At 44.0% G+C, this 21,678-nt stretch overlaps 3 protein-coding genes across 8 annotated transcripts; 1 reads left to right on the forward strand and 2 right to left on the reverse strand.

Annotated features, from left to right (window-relative positions):
- On the reverse strand, positions 1-15,569 carry camk1da (calcium/calmodulin-dependent protein kinase 1Da). 5 transcript variants are annotated; one of them, XM_049761044.1, is made up of 14 exons: positions 15,322-15,569; positions 14,908-14,982; positions 14,754-14,794; positions 14,183-14,557; positions 7,728-7,859; positions 7,030-7,104; positions 6,141-6,279; positions 5,792-5,918; positions 4,601-4,676; positions 3,719-3,831; positions 3,577-3,655; positions 3,399-3,486; positions 3,130-3,334; positions 1-3,057 (listed from the first exon to the last, which is right to left on the reverse strand). In XM_049761044.1, exons 4-14 carry the CDS (start codon positions 14,278-14,280, stop codon positions 2,939-2,941), a joined length of 1,251 nt encoding a protein of 416 aa, XP_049617001.1. In that variant the 5' UTR covers positions 14,281-14,557; positions 14,754-14,794; positions 14,908-14,982; positions 15,322-15,569; the 3' UTR covers positions 1-2,938. The 5 variants fall into 5 exon arrangements, with proteins under 5 accessions (XP_049617001.1, XP_049617002.1, XP_049617003.1 ...); XM_049761045.1 differs by having other exon boundaries at positions 14,904-14,982; XM_049761046.1 differs by having other exon boundaries at positions 14,183-14,287; positions 14,494-14,557; positions 14,908-15,569.
- Positions 15,570-15,723: 154 nt separating this feature from the next.
- Positions 15,724-20,002, reverse strand: cdc123 (cell division cycle 123 homolog (S. cerevisiae)). Of its 2 annotated transcripts, none has more exons than XM_049761050.1 (13): positions 19,870-20,002; positions 18,170-18,241; positions 18,025-18,085; positions 17,801-17,833; positions 17,627-17,722; positions 17,454-17,560; positions 17,305-17,356; positions 17,150-17,225; positions 16,825-16,947; positions 16,719-16,747; positions 16,532-16,636; positions 16,329-16,466; positions 15,724-16,216 (listed from the first exon to the last, which is right to left on the reverse strand). In XM_049761050.1, the coding sequence occupies exons 1-13, from the start codon at positions 19,917-19,919 to the stop codon at positions 16,169-16,171; spliced, it is 990 nt and encodes a 329-aa protein (XP_049617007.1). In that variant the 5' UTR covers positions 19,920-20,002; the 3' UTR covers positions 15,724-16,168. The 2 variants fall into 2 exon arrangements, with proteins under 2 accessions (XP_049617007.1, XP_049617005.1); XM_049761048.1 differs by lacking the exon at positions 19,870-20,002 and adding an exon at positions 18,404-18,570.
- Positions 19,224-21,368, forward strand: nudt5 (nudix (nucleoside diphosphate linked moiety X)-type motif 5). The gene is made up of 8 exons (XM_049761059.1): positions 19,224-19,488; positions 19,656-19,723; positions 19,791-19,843; positions 19,907-20,014; positions 20,104-20,199; positions 20,278-20,394; positions 20,567-20,620; positions 20,681-21,368. The coding sequence occupies exons 1-8, from the start codon at positions 19,396-19,398 to the stop codon at positions 20,788-20,790; spliced, it is 699 nt and encodes a 232-aa protein (XP_049617016.1). The 5' UTR covers positions 19,224-19,395; the 3' UTR covers positions 20,791-21,368.
- Positions 21,369-21,678: the final 310 nt, after the last annotated feature.

Below are 21,678 nucleotides of genomic sequence, written 5' to 3' on the forward strand. Positions count from 1 at the left end.
TGTTTTCGTGATCATTCAGGATTTATTCCAGGAGACAAAGAAGAACAAAAGAGAATCCAGCCTGTGTCGTCATGGTAACTGATATGTGCACATGATTGTCGAAGGCATCCGATATACAAGCCCGGTGGACACGCAAAGTCAGAAGTATCAAGACGCCGGGGCGTCGTTGAGCGTGAGTGACGCTGGCGTGCCAGATGGGCGAGGACCAAGACAAAGAAGACCGAGGAGACACTTGGTCACCATGACAAGCACTGCAGAGAGACTTTCAGTCCTACAAACAATCGTCGAGGCCCTAATTCAGACCCAGATTGAGTTAAGTGAAATATTTCTTTTATTTTGAATATTTTGTTTGATCTGTTGAGGCAAACATTATTTAATTAAAATTAATATAATTATGGCCACAAATATAAATAAATAAAATAAATGAATTTGTCTGTAGAACTGAAACTCCATTCTGTGACAAAATGTTGGACATCGGTGCCAGAATCGTTTTTTTTTTTTTTTTAACACAACACAGATACGATACTGTTGTCATATGAGAGCCACTTGAATTCCGTAACAGTGTGTTTCAGAGTTGTCACAGCTTTGGATTTCTTCATTTAGAATGGCAAAAAACGCAAGCCTGAGATCAATAAATGTTGTTCACTGACACTGAACTGGTACTGGAACACGAAACATTCGACTCCACTGTCAAAAGTCAAAACTCTTTAGTCCCGCCCCCCCCTGCCCCATCCGAACATTCCAAAGACAATACAATCAAAACACGCAATCGCTCATCCACGAACTCAAGCCAGCACATCAAATCATTCGTAAATGATCATTTATATTCACAATTTATATACAGAAGCATTTTAAACATTGCATTCAAAAGCAAAGACATACCAGCTCATGAAGCCTCTGCCCGTAGCACAGCACATTCATCAAAATTCAATCTCTTTTTTTGTGAAATTACCGATAATGGTCGGGAAATCATTTCTTTCCTATAGAAAAAAACAGACGTGAATTTCAGGGATTGAAGAGCAGGCTCTTTCTTTCCTGTATCACATTCCAATTCATCTACTTTTCAGGATTTCCTCCCCCCCTCCCCTCCCTGAAAAGAAAAAAAACAGAATTTTGAAAATGCATAGCAATCCATCTCCATATGTACAGCAAACAGGTTCATCACAAATAATCAGATTCAGCCCTTATGTATAAACTTTTTTTTTTTCTTCAATAAATGACGCTTAGTTTCCTCTGAGAAAAAACATGGAGCTCTAAAAAACGTTTGTCTTAGGGGTAATAAACGACTACTTTGACACATTCACGTTTGAATTCAAAACAAAAGACAGTTCACTAAGACAACATGCATCGAAAGACCCGCTAAAATAAACGGACAAGACGAAGCCGGGTCAATTTCGGGGGGTTGTGGGAAGATTACAGGTTGTCCTCCATGCAGTGGCTTTAAATAACATATGCATAAATACTTACAATCATGGCAATCAAGAGCTCACAAATCACCGCCATCCAAAAACTAGACCCACGAAAGGAGACAAAACACGTCACAAATCTCCAGGTGGATCGTCGCGTTCAGACATCCGGCGGCGGCACTCTCGGGAGAGGAAATAAACACACTCCAAAAAAAAAAAAAAAAAGATGGCAAATAACGATCATATCAAATCATATAAAATCCATCAAAGCATCATCGCTTTCCTGTCGAAATCTGCCGAGCCCCGTGTGAATTCCCGTCATATTCTTCGCTCTGGTCTTTGGCTACATATTCACGATCAAGTACGGGAAGCGTGGAGCAGCCATTGCGGCGGGAACACTTTTGATTGGCTAATAAGTATTTGAAAATAGCCAATTGAAAATGTCAACTCCACATTAGCAGTTCCACGCTAGCGTAATAAAGGGATAGCATCGAATGACAATCTGATATATTGCGCCGCTCTGCTTTTGCTGCAAAGGCCATTATCGCCAGTCAAAAAAAATAAAATAAAATTGCCGCAATCATGTGTATGTGCAACTTTTTACAATGCAAAAGTGAAATTCCGTACGGCTGCAGTTTTCCCTGAGCGAGACGGCGCGCGGCGACATCATGGCTTCGATCGACGGTGGCGAGGAACAGAGGGCGGGGCCGTTCTCAAATTGGGGCTGTCGTCACAAACCGATAGTAAACGAGACATAAGTATCGGGACACCTCGAAGTAGTGGAAATGGATTATCGAGGTGTCCCAATACTTTTGTCCATGTAGCGTACAACATTCGTAAAATCATTTGAAAGTACAATGCTCGATACAATCTCTTCTTGGTGTCAAATCTGTGTCGGTTATCCGGCCCCTCGTCGCGTAAAATAGATAAAAGCGCTAACTCGTATTTTCCTCTCGCAACAGTCATAAGTTACTTTTAAAGCACTTCTCGAAGCACAAAGACACAAAGAAGGACGAGCCCCAAAGAAAGATCTTAAAGGTGCTATGTGTGGCATTTTGAAAATGAACAAAACACTTTCCGAGAGCAGAGATGAGCGAGTGTGGGGGAACTCCATTTTGGGAGAAGCGTTTGGACTCCAAAGCTGCTAATTAGCATGAGGTAGTGGCCACCCATCGTCTTGATAATGATCTTTTGAATTTCCTAGCAAATTTGACAAGGATGGCCTTTTGAAAAAAAAAAAAAGCACACATACCACCTTTAAGTGAAGATAGAAAAACATTCCAGTTGCCAACAGTTTGAAAGAAAAGAACCAAACGTACATGGAATTCCATTGGTGAAGAGGAGATGAGATTCACATGTGACTCGGCGCCAGGCAGCTCATTTGGGGGGGGGGGTGATGCTGCGTGCTTACAAGGTCCTCTGCTCACCTCGGAGCAGGGCGAGGAACCAGCTGAGGGGGAGTAGGAGGACACAGGCATTCCTTCATCTCACAGCGCCGTGGCCTCCCAGCTGGTCCCCCGCGTCACCTGGCGTCACTTGGTCTCGGCGAGCACGGGGGCGGGCACCGCCGACGGGTGGCTCAGCTCGGCCCCCGCCGCGGGGGAAGCGGCCGCCGAGGCCAGGCTGCAGGGAGTGGCTGGCGTGGCGACACCTGGGGGAGGAGCCAAGACCAAAAAAAAAATTTGAATTTAATTTTATTAAATACAAAAAGTTCAATACTCACATTCCTTTCGCGGCGTCGCTACGTTGTCAAAAGTCTGGCTGGCGGCCGAGCCGGCGGCGGCGGGCCCGTTGCGGTCCGCCTGACTCGTACCCGGCTTCGGCCCGGGTCTGGCGGGGGGGTTGGAAGCGTCCACGCTGCTCCCCATGCTGCTACCCAGCTGCAGCCGCCTCATATGGCGAACCACCACGGTGGCGTTGAACGCTTGCTGGAGAGACCAGAGAAACAGTGAGCCGTCTCGGTAAACAACCGGCGAAGGAATAATCTCTTACCCTCCATTTGCTCTTGGCAAAGTTTTTCCTAATTTGCCGGCTGACGGATTCGTGGATGTTCTTGCAGAGTGCCGTGTCCCCGGCGATCCTGGCGCACGAGCGGATACTTTGTTAGCACTCATGACTCAATCAATACGGTTATTGATTAGATGTCTTGATGTCAGCCTGTGTCGCTCACCAGGGATGTCGGAGAGCCTGTTCGCAGGTGAACCGCTTAGCTGGATCTTTCTCCATTAGGTTGCTAATGAAATCCTTGGCTGGAGAAGATCAGGATGGAATCAGTGTGAAGAAGAAGCAGAGAAGATTGAGGAGAGGCTCACCGGAGTCGGATATGTCGTCCCAGTAGGGCGCGTCGAACTCGTAGTCGGCTTTGAGGATTTGTTCGAAGAGCTTGGAGTCGTTCTCGTCGTAAAATGGAGGATAGCCGCACAACCTGTGGATGGGAGAACTTCATTTCAACTCGACGCCAATCAAGTTAAGTGGACCTGTTTGATTCATTTAATTGCAAGCGATTGTCTCATCATTTTTGTTTTTTTCTTCACAGAGCTCCTTTTGGAGTGATTTCAAGCTGACATGAGATTGGGAGTGTTGAAGACAAACAGCCTCAATCTTCCACCGTAATTAATGCCGAGCCAACAAAACATCATCTGCACCTCGTTACGAAAGTTCTGGAAGGATTTTCCTTAAGACTCATTAAAATGCCGTTCCCCATCGATACACACTCGCGGGAAAAATTGTTCGAAGGAACCAGGAGGCCTGCTGTGATCCCTCCTCCAAAATGGCCTGAAGAACTTTTTGTTGATCTGCTTCCACCTAATTCTGGGCTCACCTAGAATTCCCAGGTGGTTCGCATGGCTGATTACCTGATGTGATCTTTCCACCTGAGCAGCAGCTAAAAGCTAACAAGGTCGAAATCGCCAGACTAATTGTGCTAGCGGGGAGCCGCTGGTTGGCTCGCACGCGCAAATCTCCATGTGTTCTTTGATTCCCATCTCTCACACTTTATCGTCGTCTGACCTTTGAACCCTAGTCAGGTGGAAAATACACAACAGTGTGTGTGAGTTGCAGCAAAAGCAGAACCATTTATTTCCATATAAGGGCATCGTGCATCGGATGATAGCGCCTAGCAACAGCATCATCATCACCGCACCCCGCCACTCAACACCAATTAATAATCACGAGTGATCGAAAAAATGACTTACAGAATATAGGCGATGACTCCGATGGACCAGCAATCCACTGCCTTGCTGTACGGCTTCTGGGCGAGAACTTCTGGTGCTGCAACAGACAGATGGAATGAGTAAGCTTTTGGCGCTTCAAGCTTCTTAATTGCTGATAAGTCTCTTTTACGGGCACTTTGTGGTTGTTTATGTAGCATAAAAAAGCTTAAGGGTGATAAAGTTGTTGATTTTTTTTTTTTATGTGAAAAAGCAGCTGTTTTAAAAGGCCGCAGACTAATGGCGAGAAAGGAGGTGTGCGGATTTTTTTTTTTTGTGGAGTAACATGGTGGAACAGGAGGAAGACATTTTATCTACAAATGTGGGTCAAAAAACATTGTGTGCTGAAAGTATTTGTTTATAGTTCCACCATGAGTCATTGTGATGTTGTCTGCTGCTTTTGCTCAATTCCAACATGTGAGGTCATCATGTCTGGTTTCTCGATTTTAGTACGCAAGATTAGCACCAGGTTTATGTACTCGATACAAATTAGCTCCATTTAAATCCTCTAATGATACCAAACTATGTTAAACAAGGGGACTTAGTAGGGATCCTTGTGGTGTTCCAGTGGAGAACATTTAAAGCAGATTCTTCTCAACGCTTGAGGGCATTCTAAATTGAGCATTGAGGACTTCATTTGCACAGTAATGAGATGAGATTGTGTTACTGGAAGAAACGGGATCGTCAAAACATTAGCTTGGCAATGAGGCAAATATTTTGCACTTTGCTCTTTATCGTTAAGATCTGACTTGGTGGGTTTACGGTTTATTGACTGTTGCATTATAGTTACGAAGGAAACTTCTGCAAGGAGGCCAAAGAAGGCTTGATGGAAACAAGACAAGGAAAAAAAAAAAAAACTGAAGCATGTGTCTGACCATTTAAAGTCAAATGTATTTTTTTTTTGCTGACATGGGATGAAAGCCCAAATCATAAACGATTAAGTTAAAGTGAGGGTGAGTAGTATTTGTGTACGCAATATTAGTGAAATAAAATTTTGAAAAACGATGTCTGCTCAAGACAAGTTGAGCAATCACTTGTTTGTGCTGATGTGTGTTGAACATCTGTGTCTTCTCACAACAGATGCAAACACAAATAAAACATTATTCATGTCTGAGTTTTAGTCCCAAAACAAAAGTGCATCATAAATTTGGAAATCTGTGAATCCACGTGACCTACCGACATATCCCGGTGTGCCACAAGCAGTGGACATGACATTGCCGCTCCCCTCCATCTTGGAAAGCCCAAAGTCGCTGATCATGATTTTGGAACAATCGTGGGGATTAAAATACAACAAATTCTCCGGCTGTAGCAACAAAAAAAAAGACACAACAAAAAGGTATAGATGAAGCAAGTGTTTGTTTTCGTTTTTTACAAAGTAAAAATAAATTCACAGATGGATAAGGGTATTAGAGACGCATCTGGTGAGCTTAAGCTTTGTGCGACGACTAATCAGGCAGCACGCACCGCTCTGACCTCTGAGCACTGACATTATTCCAGCGCTGGGAGAAAAAAAAAAAAAAATTACTTTCAGGTCTCGATGCACGATGCCCATGTTGTGCAGGTAGTTGACGGCATCCAGGACTTGTCGGATGAGCGTGCTGGCATCTTTTTCTGTGTAGAAGCCTTTTTCGACGATTCTGTCAAAGAGCTCGCCGCCGGACACCCTGCACGAATCAAATGTGTATTAAAGTTTGCCCTTTAACTAAACAGGCCCGAATTTCACACTGAGTAGTGTGCAGGCACGTAGCTCCCCCTGCTGGACGAATCAATAAAAGTGAAAAATCAAATCAATTTGAGTCTTGATGGAAAAGTAGTTAGCATTGCTACGTTTACTTTAGCGTCAGCAACTTCCCCCAGCTAAAATTTGTCCATTTTTTTTCCACGAGAAAAATATCAGTAGTTTCTCCGCCCTCATCGATTTTCATAGCGGCATGGAGTGATTGCCTTCCCCGCGGCGGCGCTGCTTACATAAGGGGGAGCGGGGAACAAAGCAAACGTTGTCACGCCGCATTGATCTGCCGCGTTAGCTGCCGCTCGTCGTGAAGACATTATTCCCGAGTGAATTTCAAAACAAATTAGGCCGGCGTGGTGAAACAGTGCTTCGACTTCAGCCGGTGTTCAATTTACATTTTTACAAATGAACTGTAAAGTATTTCCATCAGCGTTTGAGGAAAACAGTTTTCTCTCCGTCTGACATAAATGCTTTATGCTTCCACGGTCGAGTGCAGCCTGCGGCGCGAAAAGCCAGAACAGATAAAATCGAGACTAACTCGATTTTATTTATTTATTATTTGCTGCTTGAGCAGAGACGTGGCGCTGAACGATATAAACATGTTTACGTTTTGGTCAGTTAGTCAAAAGCGGTTGTGATGTTACCTTTGACCTTCTGACACATTTCTCAAAAAGCGACTCACAGTTGCATAATGAGATAGAGGTGATCCGGACTCTCGTAGATGTCCTCCAGCGCCACGATATTTTCATGCTTGATCCTGTAAAGAACAAAGTTAAACGTGTTAGTCCACTGGGTCCTTAAACCGCTTCGGTAGAAATCATTTTGCCTCACTGACATCATCATTCCCCCCCCCCTCCCCCTCTCTATTTAAGCCTGTCACTTCTTTTTTTTTTTTTTTTTCCATGGTTACGACAAAGGGGAGAAGTCTCTGCACATGCATTATCCTAATACCTCACACACAAATGATTGAGTGTGGGCGTGTGGGTTAATCGTGGCTCGCTTTGGTGGCGGCGGTAAATCCCCAACGGCTCGAGCCCACTCAGGCATTCCCAGGTGAGTATCGAAGAGTCGCTATGAGTGCATAAGCGGCGATAAAGTAGAGTGCCGTGATGTGACTCATTCATTCACGTCGATAATATACGCGAGTGTATTTAAGGACGGGCCGGGATGATGAGAGCCAATTTCATTCATTCTCTTTTAGAGATGTCAATGAGGAACAGGATTGTTTGAGAAATGTGAATGAATAAGATTTGGAGTCGAACGATTTGAATCGCGTCTGATGGGAGGGGCTTGTCATGCATGGCAAAGAGATGCATAGTTGCCCCAGTAACCACCAATAAGATGGCTAACGCCGCCGTGTGTGTGTGTGGAGCTGCTCACTTTGTCAGCACGGCGATTTCGTTCTCGATGCTGCTCTCTTTCCCCTTGAGAGCTTTTTTTGGGATGCACTTCATCGCAAACATCCGACCCGTCAGCTTCTCCTGGGCCAGGACCACTTCGGAAAAGGCGCCTCTGCAAAAAGTGTCAATTCAGATTTTGTCATTGTAGCTCATGATAGTATATATATTATTAAATTAATAACAAAAAAATGATTTTTTATTTTTTTTTGTAGAGCACATGAATCTAATTTGGTCGCTGGTGTAATTCGAGCGGGTTTACTTCATTGCTACCGATAATGTCGCCGCGGTTAGCGCCGAGATCGAGAGCCAGCTCTCAAAACTTCGTCAACTAAGCCCGAGGAATAAAGTGAGTGGAACGGCTTCTAACGGAGGAAATTAGCATTTTAATTACTGATTGACTGGAGGCATTCTTCCACCGACTATCCATGACACAAACATTGAAGGCAAATGAAGTGAAATGCAAATTCGGCCATGTCTTCACGCGTGTTCTGGGAAGTGTGCGGCGTATCACAAAAACAAGCGGTGTCATGAATGAAGATGAGCCCATCGTCAGATCATTTGCCTTTAGCGTCACCAATTTGCCGCTGTGCTGAACATCTTCCCATCCTTCAATATTCAACGTCCTTTCACAATAAAAAAAGAAGATAGAGCGCCAAGGAGGATTAAAAGCGTCGCAACAGCGCTAACGCAAGCTAGCTAATTTAACAGTTTATCACCGCTAGTTAGAACGTAATTGTAGCACTCCCTCAAGTAATTAAAGGACACGCTTCCAAACGCTTTGATGGGCAAACATAATAAACCGATATATAAGGGAGTAGATCTATTGATCAGCTTGATTGTAACTAAAAAAGCTTCATTCATTGTCATTCGAGCGTGACGATACACAGAAGGTTTCCTGCTCGATTTGCCTTTCTGTGTTTTTCTCACCTTCACCTCCTCTTCTCACCTCCACCGTGACAAGTGATCATGCTACCGGTTGCCCCTGGTAATGGGGCCTAAGACCCCGGGAACGTCCGTCACGCACCTGCCCGCACCGATAATGGTTGTTGTGGTTGTCGGTGACGTCAAATACGGACAAAACAAGTGCGTGGGATGTAGCGTTGCGCACTTGAGGTCGCTCGTATGTTTCAGACATGAGCCCACGCGGAAACGAGCATCTATTATAAACCCACAAAGGGGACGTACACACAAAGATAATTGTGTATTTAAAACAAACCCATGAGAAACTTTTATTCCCCCAAAACCAATATTACTGCCGCACTGAGAAGACAGACGAGAGGCTGAGTCTCTAATACAGTAATGTAAATGTTGTATATTTGTCTGTAAAGGATAAGAGGGCGATGTCACCATCTGTAGAAATACTCATGAATATAATTTGCCCTGGAGTGATGCAAACGCTCATTGAATAAAATGTCAAGCTCAGTGAAATGAGGGAAAAAGGTCAGGAGAGAGATAGAGAGGGAGGAAGGACGCACTTAAAATGTAAATGCCGCACAGCTGTAAAGCATGAACTCGGATACGATACACACATCTATAAAATAAGCTATATTTGATGTAATAAAAGAAGGGGAGGGGGGGGGGGGGGTGATTGATTAGACTAGTCGAGCTGCTACAACATCTGGAAAGCCGGCTCGTGCACTTCACCACATTTCCTCCTCTACGAACCTGTGTAATTGTGTCGGGGGTGTGTGTGCTTCTCAAACGAGCTCGCTCACGAGGGAGGAAGGAAGGGACTCAAAAAGAAGGACAAGGTGACAGTGACACGTTTAACACGGAAACTGACAGCAGCCATCGGCGCTTGTCATTTTCAAAAGGATGAATTCCCCTGAAAAGGTGCGATCATCATACTCTTACGGAAATGGATGCTGGATCGTTTGTCCAAATAATTTAGAAAATATATATATATATATTATAAATATAAATTATTTACGATAATTAGATAGATATAATTATTATGATATAATAAATATAAATGAATTATTTTATGATGGTGGAGGTTTGACACGATTATCATTAAAAGGTATTACTTGAGAACACACAAATGCGCCATGCTAGGAGGAATAATGTTATCCCTGTAAATCTTCTCTTGCCGTATAAATAATTAACGGTGTAATCAAAGAGGTGGCATTTGTCTTTGAATGCAGACACGCCAAGGCCCGATAATGACAGGGCACTGGCGGAGATAACGCCCGACCGACGTCACTGGCGTGAGCGCACGTGTTCTTTTGATTTCATGCGAATACAATGCCGAGCGCAAATCGTTGCCCCCCCCCACGAGATTACGTTGGCGGAAAGGGCGCCGGTTTGGTCCTTTCATGTAAGTGATGCCATCAAAGGATGCAACAATTTCTCATCGGTTCTTATGACTCGACCACAATTTAGTAGATCCAGAACCCTTTCAAGGGTTTGTGTTCGGGGGTCTCACCCGATTGTCATAGAGGAAAAAAATCTGCTGAATCACTATGGCAACAAGAGGGATCGGCGTGATGGCTACAGATTCTAATCCAGCGGCGATAGAGGTTAAAAAGAAGACAGTATATAAATATGTCGAGGGAAAGAGAGTTAACAGCTCCATGTGTGCCTTTTCCGCCTTTTTGGTGCACTTAAATAGCACTGTTGCCACGGCAGCAATTAAGAGCCAATTATAGTCTGTATCCTCACTGTGGTTCCGATGAGTGGGGATGAAGATGGCAGAACGCGCCCGAAAGGAAATGCCTGCACAAAACAACAAATCTGCACAATTGGCAGAGAGTCGCTCTCGAAGTGCGTAATCGCTGCCATGGCCCATATGGGGCGGGCCAGAACGGGCTGGACTCTTAGCGGCAGATGGAAGGTGCATGCTGGGGGGACAAAATTAAACATTAACGGGAAAAACAAGAAGCGCGCACGCGTGCTGGCGAAATGACGTGGAGGAATCGATGGATTGGACGCAAACAAGAAAAAGCACAAGATATATCGAGAGCCAATTACCCCCCCCCCTCCCCTTAGAGAAAAGCAACCAATCGGATCATGGCGCAGCTCAGCGTTTCATTGATGAAAAAGGAAACCGACTGGATGAACGTATGACGCTGCTCAATGTCTTCCTTTTCACAAGTACCTAATGGATGAATTCGCCATGGCAACAAGCCGGACCGCCGCAGGATATGAGGAGGCTTCCCTTCGGTTTACATTTTTCATCATAAGGCCAATTTAAAATGGAGTACAATGAGGAAGCAGACGTCACGCTCGCCAATGACATTCAGAGAATAAACTGTCAAAAGATTGGTCAATGTTGGCACAGGGTTCCCCGGGAGTAATAACACACCGAGTCAATCTTTCCTGACCTTATAAATCTTCACGATTGACAGCCGGGAAATTGGCACGAGTCAAAACATGCGTTTCACAAGTGTGTCGCACTTCGGGGCTAAGCGTGTGTGTGTTTGTGTCTATTTACAATATGTGAGAGTGCTCGGAAACGTATATTAAAAAAAAAACAACTGATCATTCATAATTGACTGGGAAACACCAGATGAGGTGTTACCATAGCAACTGCCAATATTTGGACATATATTGCTATGAGTATTGTATTACAAGACTTTACTTTTTTTTTTTTTTAATCTAATTTTGCCACTTGTAATATGACTGCTCGGGGCTTCACGGGGAAATTCCGCGTTCATATCGGTAGTTGTTTTGTGTTTACGAGAGAGCGAAAGCAGGCATGTCGCAGCTTGTCGACTTACTGATAGCAACCGCACGATTACACTCCTTTGGAGCACGGAATTAACTTCCGTACAATAACGGAGAAGGAAAAGCAATCTAACTTCCTCCCCGCGAGCGACAAAATAGGTTGGATTGGCTCCTGCGTACAACAAGCGGTCCCGGGTTCTGATTTCCCTCAAGAACAATAGATAGCATCAAGACCCGGTGGGGTTGCGCAACATCACTGAAACCAAATCTTCCAGTCAAAGAGGGAAAAATAAAAAATAAAAAAAAGGGTCGCTCTAACATCTCGCTTGCCTCAGCTGCACACAGCACTTCAGTTGGAAATGAAATAGTGCCTGATGACTACATGGGTGAAAAATGAATTTATTCAAAAACTTCCTTCCCGGAGCTTTTTCCGCTCAGATGACAAACGCAAAGTGTTCTTAAATGACCTTTTCCGTGTGTCGCCTGGCGCACACATTTGTCAGCAAGCTTTTAGCTTGAAGGCCATTACGAGCTGGATGCGAGGCTTAAAATAGTGCGACGATCCGATAATGGACTATAGTTTATGCTCATTAATACGCACGTGTCAATCTGCGAAGCGAGAAATAGTAATCGTACCGTCGCATGGAGTGAGCTCGGAGCAACTGGTAAATTATGCAACTTGGAAAATGACAGAAAATACAGCTTGGTCGAATTTAGAGCAGTTAGGGAGGTGTTGCGCAATATATGAAGCGAGAACTATATTGTGGAATGGGGGGGGGGGGGGGGGGCTGCTCTGGAGTCCCAGAAAGTGAGGCAGCAGCAGGGAATTAGAGCAGCAATTAAGGGCAGGGTGCTCTGGGTGACACGGCAACATTCCCACAACGCATCAGCGCTAGCGCTAACCACACCAGTGCGTCGGCGTCACACATTTTGTCTTTCCGCGGGCCTCTTGGTTTCACTTTCTTTATCATGAGCTGACACTTGGCTCCGATTGTTACTTTTTATTATTATTTTTTTTTTTAGAACCGGTGTCCTCCTCTCACTGCTAAACGATGCGGGTGAGACACACACAAAAAAAACAACAAGAAGCTAAGTATTGAATTATTGAGGAGTGAACGACAGCGGCATGAGGGTAAGGTGACATATTACAAAGAAGACGAAGGTAATTTCGTCAAGGCAAGAGCTTCGTATGCTCGAGCTCTAAGTCGAAAAACAAAATGGCCGCTTACCACTCGGTACTCGGCCGCGTGAAAACACATGCAAAAAGCGATGCTAACACTCGGCCCATTTGAATTTCCTTCTTCCGTCTAGCTCTACCTTGACACGGAAATAAAAACATTGAAGCTGGACGACAAATAATTCCACGGCGGAATTCACGGGAGCTGCACATAAGCAGTGATTATGCCAAGGGCAGTGTGACCCAGAGAGGCGAGTCAAGCGTGATGGGCTAGCTGGACGACATCACATCCTGTCTGCTTTAATTTACAGGAAATGCCCATCGAAGAAAGCTCCCGCACGAGGTAGCGTTCCAAATGAATCGTCACACACATTTGTCACCCCGCCATATTTGGGACAACAACTCATTTCTGCCGCTCATCAAAAATCACTCCTCCGTGACTGCAGTTCTTGCCTTCAGCTTAGTTAATGTGTGGCTATTGCGAAACTGGGCTGGGTTCTACTCCGCATCAACAGCTGAGGTCAAACCTTACGACACAACCAGCCCAAATGTTTGTATTCAGGTTGAAGGCCCTCTAAATCCCGACCTGGTTAATCCCAATCTACATCCGTCCCATGTGTTCGTGACACCCCGCCTCACTGCTCCTCCAGGCTGCCGTCCAAACCAGTCGCAGGAGGAAAAAAAAAAAAGCAGACTGCGACTAGCTGTCAGGATTATGGGGAGCCTGGGGGCAGGAAAAAGAAGGCAGAGGAAGAAGAGGAGGCAAGAAACATCCCTCTCAAGACACGAGCGTGTCAATTCAAGCGGGAAAAAAAAAAAAAGTGCAAGTGCGACGACAAAACTGTCACTGGTGCTGAGAGAGCGCTTTTCTTCAATCTGTTAAAAGCTTGCTGTTGTCAACAAGAATCCCTCCCTCCCTCCCTCGGGGAAATAGTGAGGAGATCACTTTGGAACAGGAGGTCACGGCCGTATATGAAAAAAACAAAATGGCCCAATAAGAAGCTTCTGTTCCAGATATTGTGGTCCTGGAAAACTCCTTAACGCTAATGTTAGCTTTGCTTTATTAGCCTTGCTCACGGGAGGAGTCAATCGGACAGCGAGTTGCAAACTTTGTCGAGGAACGGAACAACCAATTACATCCTTTTACATGTTTTGGGTAATAATCCGGATATATATAATATTAAACTGAATCCTACTCGAACTGTCAAACCGCCTAAAATCATATCTGTTGCTCATCCTCCATTAATAATAATAATAATATAAAGTGGTTATAATCATAAGAACAATACAACAACATATTAAATCCTAGTCATGTAGTTCCATTCCTATGATTTGCATAATCTATACTGTAAATATGTATTATATTATTATAATGAGATCAACGGGGGAAAAAATAAACTGACTTCGAAAAGTGAGCGTAATTAATGAGCCCTGTTAAGCTTCCGGAACGGCAGCCCATTATCCCAAATGAGAATATTTGACGGTCCGGTGCTGATCAAGTCTAAAATGATGTCACCGCAAAGTCACTTTGTTTGCACCCTAGCACGGATGCTCAAGGAACGTCAAGGGCGGTGGAAGTTGTTTCTACTCACGTCCCGAGGACTTCCTTCAGATCAAACATCTTCTTGATGTCGTCGACCTGCTTCTTCCACGTCTCCCCCCCGCTGGTGTCTCCGTTCTCCCGAGCCATGGCGTTGCTCAAGGTGGGGTGGGGGGGAGGAGGGATGCAAGGGGGGAAAAAAAAGGAATTATTGTAAACGACAAAAAGGCGAGCCTTGTGAGTTTTGTGAGAGCTGAACCCGGTAGCGAGAGCTTAGCTGCGGCAGGACCATGTGAGTCCTCCAGCAGGTTGCCGTGTACCCTGCTCGTCTCGTCGCCCTCCCCCTTTCCATCGCTCTCTCACCTCCTCCTCTTCTTTCTCCCTCAGCTGTCAAGTTTCCTGATGTTTTTCTACTTCCTGTCACAGCCTTTAAAAATAAAAGCATAAGGAGGGTTTAGAATTTTCAGCCTGACTGGCACTACTTAATTTGGTTAACTAATGAAAACATTTTTTGGGGCTTTTTGCACTTTTTTACTGCCACATAAAAAAAACACATTTATGGCTTTTGTATTTGATGGAAAATTGGTGTCATTGACCTTATTCTGGCAATTTCCTGTATTTACCTCGGCTTCTCTGTCAAACTTGACACGAGAAATGCTGTCACCTGGAGATTAATTGAGAAGCTATCAGTGCCTTTCCAGTTTAAGCAATGCAGCATAATATTACAGCCAACAATACCCCCAACCCCCCAATTTGGGTCAGTATAGTCCCACCTACATTACTTCATTGCAGAGGGAGGGGGGGCATTTGATCCTCACATTCAGTCGGGACAGCTGTAGAGGTCATCTCAGGCTGCAGGACGACAACAACCCACACTGGCCTTAATACTTGCATGGACACAGGCAGTGAAGAACGGGAGGGGGGAGGGGGGGGGGGGGGGGTTGAGGAGGCGCAGTCCTGGCTGCTCATGAGTATTCTGACTGCAAAGCACTGCAGCCCTTTCTCAGCTGTAGCCAAGGAAAACACGGCTGGCTCCTCACCCCCTCCCCTCCCGCTCGCCCTTTGGACTGAGTCAGCAAATTGTGCCCTGCTGGCATTGTAAACCTTTATTAACTGTACGATGCTTTTGGAGTCCCATCTTGACTGTATACAAAGATGACCATCAAAATAAAATAGAGTAAAAGGACTCACCCTTGAAGACTACTGGAGGTGTTTCTTGGTGATACAGTTGATTTCAGCAGAATCTATCATATTGTATGAATGGGTCAAAGCAGGACGCTGCGGCCGTATGTCGGCCTGCATCCCATAATGATGATAAACCTGCAGTATTTTCCACACGCGGGGCCCTTTAACTAGAACTCCCAGCTCGCCAGCTTTTTCTACACTCCTGTAATTGCTATTTCAATCCAGCTGAGGGGGGGGAAGTGAGTTGGGGTGGGGTGCGCCGGTGGGGGAGTACACACTCCAGCACACACTACACGACAAAGTGAAGAGGGCTCGTTCGGCTCGTGGCGTAATTGGAAGCGTTATGTAAAAGCACAATCAATTTCGAATGTGGTCGTTTGGGGGCATCCACCAGACGTGACAGCTCAGTCGATATATGACAACAAGTTTAATGGGGGGGTCCGTAGGGCCGCGGTCTACAGAGATGCATGATGGGAAAACCGCAGACACGGAAGGGGGGGGGGGGGGGGGGGGGGCTGAAGGATGGAGGCAATGAGTTTGTCAGGAGTGCTCAGACTGAATTAGTTGAGACGAACGGGAGGGCGGCGGCGGCAAAGAAGCATTAAAGGTGACTGGGTGATCAAGAGCTTTAGTGTTAAATAAAGAAGTTTGCTCAGGGGTTGAGAAGGTACTGGCGTCCTCCTGCTGGGTTTGGGCGGTAGAAAGGCAGACGGGATTTACGATAAAAAGGAACCGAGGCTAAACATGACACGTGAGCTACAACCATAACAATTTTCTCTTATGTCCAGATTGGATTGCTTCAGGAGACCTAAGGGGTGGGGCGTCGAGTCACTTTGTGTAGGGAACTTGAAAGTCACTGCGGAGCCTCGTCGTCCTCTTCGTCTTCCTGTTGGCTTTTCTGCTGTTGGTTTCGAGAAAGTTGTTTATTCACGATGCCAGTGACACATTTTGAACCTTAATACTCTTCTTGTTGATTTATAAAAAGTGCCATGCAGCTTTCTTTGAATCCTCACCAGCTTGAGGAAGTCGATAAGTTTGTAAGCGTCCTCTCCAGATGACAGATCCACAAAGTCACGTGGGATTCGGTAGCTCAGGCAGGGGCTGGGCTGCACCGTCACCTCGCTAGCGGTGTAGCGGAAATCCGGCTCGTCCTGCAACACACGACGGCGCATTAGAACGCCGACTCGGGTCACGCTGCGAGTGCTCCTCGGCTAACCTGCTGCCGGGCCACTTCCCCGCCGGACGTCAGCTCCTCCCAGCTGAACAGAAGGGAGTCAGTGACCTCCCCGAATGGGTTCAGATCAATGACCCACACTCTCCCCTTGAAAACAATAAAAGAAAGGAAAAAAAATCAGCATGACTCTTCTGATGTCTTAGCTTGTCACAAATGTGCTCAGGCTTACCTGGCTATCTCTATAGACATCCAACACAACTGTACAAATAAAAAAAAAACAGAAATCAATCAATATGGTACTCGAATTCCCAATTCATGAAACAAAATATACTCACAGTCCTCATCCAAGAATTTGTACTGGATGTGCTGGCTAAAGAAGTGCTGGATAGCATGAACAATGGACTCCTCCTGCTTCAAGATGTGTGGATAATACTGAGTGTAGTCTCTTTGGCTGATTGCTGCATACAAATAAATATGTGCATATCCCTAAAATGAAAATATTGTCGACAAGGCCCCACATATTTTTTGAGCATATCCAAAATGAGTTTTTTGGCGCCACCTACTGGATGCGGTAGTAATTGATCATCCATGCCTTTTCTATCCCGTTTTATTTAGAATGTAGATGTTACGTATTTTGTTTGATATAAAAAAACACCTTACCTATCAGTTTATTTTCCTTAACAAAGCAGCGGAACTCTCCGCCAGGGATCAGCTCGCTCCACTTTCTCAGGACCAGCTGAAGAGAGGAGCACGGCACATTTATCAGAAAAGAAAAAAAAAAAGCACACTACTTCATTTCGAACTTTTTTTAATACCTCATAATTGATGATCGGATCAGGCGAATCCTGGTCGTTGCAGTGAAGAAATCTACACACAAATAGGAAGTATGCAGAGAAAAAAAAACAGATTATGCCACACATAAATCTGTTATAAAAAAGCTAATGCTTGTGAATACGCGGCTTACGGCTGCGTGAGGTCATGGGTGATGAAGTCGGAGCTTTTGAAGAGGAGAAATATTTCGCTTAGGCTCTGACACTGCAGAGAGCTGTTAAGTGCAATCCAGTTGGCGTCCTAAAATGAAAACACAATTTTACAAGTGGCAATAACTAAAATGCGCTTCAACACAATCCGGTTTACCCTTGGTGCACTCCAGTTGAGTTTGGGGAAAACACGACCACCCAGAGAATTTATCGCCTCCAGCACTTTGGCTGTGAATTCTGGGAACTCAGGAGCCTGATAGACATATGCACGGGGATCAAGCTGTGCAATTCTCCATCATTAGTGCATGCAAGTTATATTTTAGTTACTTACTGTGACTGTGGTGGTTGTTTCATCATCTGACCACTAGAAGAGGAATAGAAATGTGACAAGGCTGCTAAATCAAAACAAGACAAATGCACAGATGCTGGGCAATTTGGCCTTATAATAAACAAAGCAAAATTAGAGTGGTCAGAAAAGTTACTAAAATAGCAACCAAATGTCTAAATTAGCAACACAACACTTTCTTGAATTTAATCATTTCATTTTTCCCTCACCTGAATATCTTCCTCAGCATCGGAATCGTTGTTAATATGCGGCTGCTGTGCAATATGATCACTTGGGAAGGGAAATTGCAAAATGCAATCGACATTACAATAATAATAATAATAAATAAATATATGTAAATGTGGTGCTTCATACCTCCCAGAAACTACCAGCGTCCCATCGTCCAGTAAATAATCTGTTACATTTTGAGGCAGTGGAAGAATCAGACTGTAAAGAATAAAATAATTATTAGGAACATAATTGACAGCATTCTGAAAGATAGCACAGCACCACCAGTAAACGCGGTGATTTAGAAATGATGTCTCGAACTATGGTCAAGAAAAAATGACAAAAATAAAACTATCTGTACACAAATATTGAACTCCTTACCTTTTAATTGTATGTTGCTTAAATATCGGATACCAGACGGAAAATTGACAGTGAGCAACTTGCTCCTTCTTCATGCTGCAACTTCCTGTATCGGAACTGTGTCCGTCAATAAATATCTTCCGAACCCTTCTTGAGTAAATATACTAGTTATTTCCCATTGTAACAAACCTAAACCTACCACTTTTTTTAAATTTAATATTATATGTTCGATAATTTCTGTTACCATAAACTACTGATAGTTTGCAATAACATCAGTCGAATGTTTTGAACTGAACGAGGGAGGTATTTTAGTGGTACACTCAAAATCAGAGATGTTCCACGAGTAAGATGAGCCATAATAGTAGTTAAGTTCAGTTTAGGTTGCCGATGATCTGACACAGGTGAGAAGTGTGGGTGATAAACCAAAAACAACAATCAAACTAAAACGGATTGCGGAGCCTGTGATAGCAGAAATAATGCGAAAAAAATCCTACTTTTATAGCCACAATAATCCAAGAGTGATGGTGCCAAAGAAGGATGTTGCGCAGCATCAGGCAATAGAAAAAAAATGAAATGCTGAAATCTCTTCCTGCAATTCTAAAAACAGTTAAAGAAACCAAAAAGCATGATACGAATGAACGCTTGCATGGGGAGAAGATGATCAACCCCTCACTAGTAGAGTGGAAGGAAAAAAATAATTACTTCAATATTGAATCAATTTATTTGACCTGACTGGACAGAAGTTTAGAATTTGGGTGACGTTTACGGTACCCGGAAGTACAAACAGCGCTCAACTACGTCATTGTCTTCTTCGGCTGAGTTGGTGTGGTTTCACGTGAGTCAAGTTTAAACATTGACCAACTCACATGACTGATTAAAGTTCAAAATTGACGGGGCGTTAACTTATCTTGCAACGTAACGATTGGACACACCGGTTTTTGTCCACGCAACAAATTTTATTTTTAACCGATTGCTAATTCGCGCAGCTCCTGAACACAAACAGCATAATCGAAATGGTGCCTGGAATTATTCGTATTTCAGAAAATACAATGAACCACAGTGAAGATTCCAAGGAGACGACGGTGCCTCACGTCGTGAAAGAAGAGGTGTGTTTTAGTAACTTCTCAAATGTACCCAAAAAAATCGTAAATGAGTTGTCACGTCACGTGTGGGTCACAAACTGCAGATACGTGCATTGGGACGTAAACGCATCACTTGTTTTGGATAATTTAGGAAATATATAAGAGGGGGGAATGCTGTCATTTTATTGCAGATCTTGGCATCGGGTAAATGGGTGAAGCTGGAGAAGACCACTTATGTGGACCCGGCTGGAAACACCAGGTATGATTATCTTCTACCATGACATAAGAAATCAATCATGTTTTTGTAAGTTGTGTTCCTCCATCAGGATCTGGGAGACGGTGAGGAGGACAACGAGGCAAACCGACTCAGACGCAGATGGTAATTTTGGGAAGGGGGTCTCAAACCTTTTGAGGGAACTTATTGAGGGAGATCGGACTCTAGGTGTCGGCATCATCGCGCTGCTGAAGAGGACACTGCACAAGGACTGCGTGGTGATGGTGAAGCAGTTTCGTCCACCGATGGGATGCTTCACGTTGGAGCTTCCTGCGGGTGAGGACATTTGTCGTGCTGTTAAATTCAATGTTGACCCAAGTGGGGTGTATGAAGGTGTTAAAAAGTGTGATTACATCTCTGCTCAGGCTTGATCGACGAGGGTGAGAGCGCAGCGACGGCCGCGCTGAGGGAGCTGAAAGAAGAAACAGGCTACAAAGGGGAAGTCGTCGGAGTGACGCCAGGTAATCAAACGCTTTGGCGAACTTTGAAAACGACAAATTGTGCGATCTGGAAATACATTTTGTTGTCGCTTAATGCAGTGACTTGTCTGGATCCTGGCTTGTCCAACTGCACCACCCAGATCGTCATGGTCAACATCAACGGAGATGAAATGGAGAATATCAACCCGACACAGCAGCTGGGTGAGGGAGAGAGAAGTTTTGATTTCTTGTTTGGACCTGCGCTCGTGTGAAGGTTCTAAAATGTGTATCAAACAAATGTTCCCTCTTGTGCTTTTCTCTTCAGGTGATGGAGGTAAGTCTTATATTTACAAAAATAAATCTCAGAGTGAATAGTCAATAAACAAACTGAACTTTTTTTCCCCCTCAGAATTTGTGGAAGTCATCCTTGTACCCCTTGATGAATTCCAGATGAAGATAGATGGTAAGCGCTCGGTGTCTCGACTCGTGTTTACTAAGCCTCTGACTGAGTTTCATTCTGCAGAGCTCCTGAAGAAAGAAAAAATCGTGGTGGATGCCAAGGTTTATATTTTTGCCATGGGCATGGCGCAGGCATTTTTCACGCCGAAGGAGCTCCCTGTGCTCAAGCAGTGAATCAACATAGGACCAAACTCCGAAGACCATTTTAAATTGCCTGAATTGATGATGGTCAACTTTCCAAAGTGACATTCCAAGTCCCTCAAATGCTTCCAATTGTTTTTTGTTTTTTTTAATCACACATGCCATTCTTCAAAATGTTTACTCTGTTTTCAGCATAGGAATTATGGTCAACTTCATATTTCAGGTTTTAATGACATTCTCGTAGTTACATTTTGTGACTTTTATACATTTCTTAACACATTTTGTTTACTAATTTAGTATATTAAATACGTATTAATTGACGGAAGGGTTAGGTCGTGCGTGTCCTTTTTTCCAAATATTAATCACGGTTGCTCGGGTCCGTTCGTTTACTTAATTACAATGTTTTTAATCACGAATACTGTATGTTTCTGGTCTTACAATTGTCAGTTCATCTATTAACATTACAGTACATGTCACTGAGGTTTTATTCTCTCCTTCGAGTGTACAGTAAAATACAAAAAGTTACTGTTAAACAATCCATGCTGTGCCATCATCTCAACATTGAGACTACAATTTTGCTGATCAATTAATAAATGCGTTACTACCTTTGAGTTTATGTGAATCTTTATACTGAAGTGTATATCCCAGAGAATGCTCAACTATATTTATTTTTTTGCTTTTCTAGTAAGAACTAAACGTTACAAAAAAACGTCTAGTCTGTTCCCAGGGTGGTATAGTAACAAAATCTCTACAATAAAACTAATGAATGACGTAAATAAAAAAACAACGATCGATTTAAATTAAATCAACCCATCAATAGAATGCTGTTACAGCTTGCATCCACATGGTGGCAGTAGTGCCCAAAAGCAAAGGCTTCTGAATTCGTCACTTCCGCCGAAAACACGCTTTCAATTTTATTTT

This window comes from Syngnathus scovelli, chromosome 22, assembly GCF_024217435.2.
Source record: "Syngnathus scovelli strain Florida chromosome 22, RoL_Ssco_1.2, whole genome shotgun sequence".
NCBI lineage: Eukaryota > Metazoa > Chordata > Actinopteri > Syngnathiformes > Syngnathidae > Syngnathus > Syngnathus scovelli.

Bases quoted from the DNA above. Each gene is read 5' to 3' on its own strand.
- camk1da (XM_049761044.1), bottom strand. From the start codon at position 14,280: ATGGCTCGGGAGAACGGAGACACCAGCGGGGGGGAGACGTGGAAGAAG. The intron at 7,105-7,727 runs GTGAGCAGCTCC...TGTTCTTTACAG, and splicing joins GAAATCGCCGTGCTGACAAA to GATCAAGCATGAAAATATCG. The intron at 5,919-6,140 runs GTAATTTTTTTT...TTGTTGCTACAG, and splicing joins TCGTGCATCGAGACCTGAAA to CCGGAGAATTTGTTGTATTT.
- cdc123 (XM_049761048.1), bottom strand. From the start codon at position 18,477: ATGAAGAAGGAGCAAGTTGCTCACTGTCAATTTTCCGTCTGGTATCCG. The intron at 17,357-17,453 runs GTAAGCCGCGTA...ATTTGTGTGTAG, and splicing joins ACCCATGACCTCACGCAGCC to ATTTCTTCACTGCAACGACC. The intron at 17,226-17,304 runs GTATTAAAAAAA...TCCTCTCTTCAG, and splicing joins ATCCGATCATCAATTATGAG to CTGGTCCTGAGAAAGTGGAG.
- nudt5 (XM_049761059.1), top strand. From the start codon at position 19,396: ATGGTGCCTGGAATTATTCGTATTTCAGAAAATACAATGAACCACAGT. The intron at 19,724-19,790 runs GTATGATTATCT...TTCCTCCATCAG, and splicing joins GACCCGGCTGGAAACACCAG to GATCTGGGAGACGGTGAGGA. The intron at 20,395-20,566 runs GTTTTGATTTCT...TTTCCCCCTCAG, and splicing joins GCTGGGTGAGGGAGAGAGAA to AATTTGTGGAAGTCATCCTT.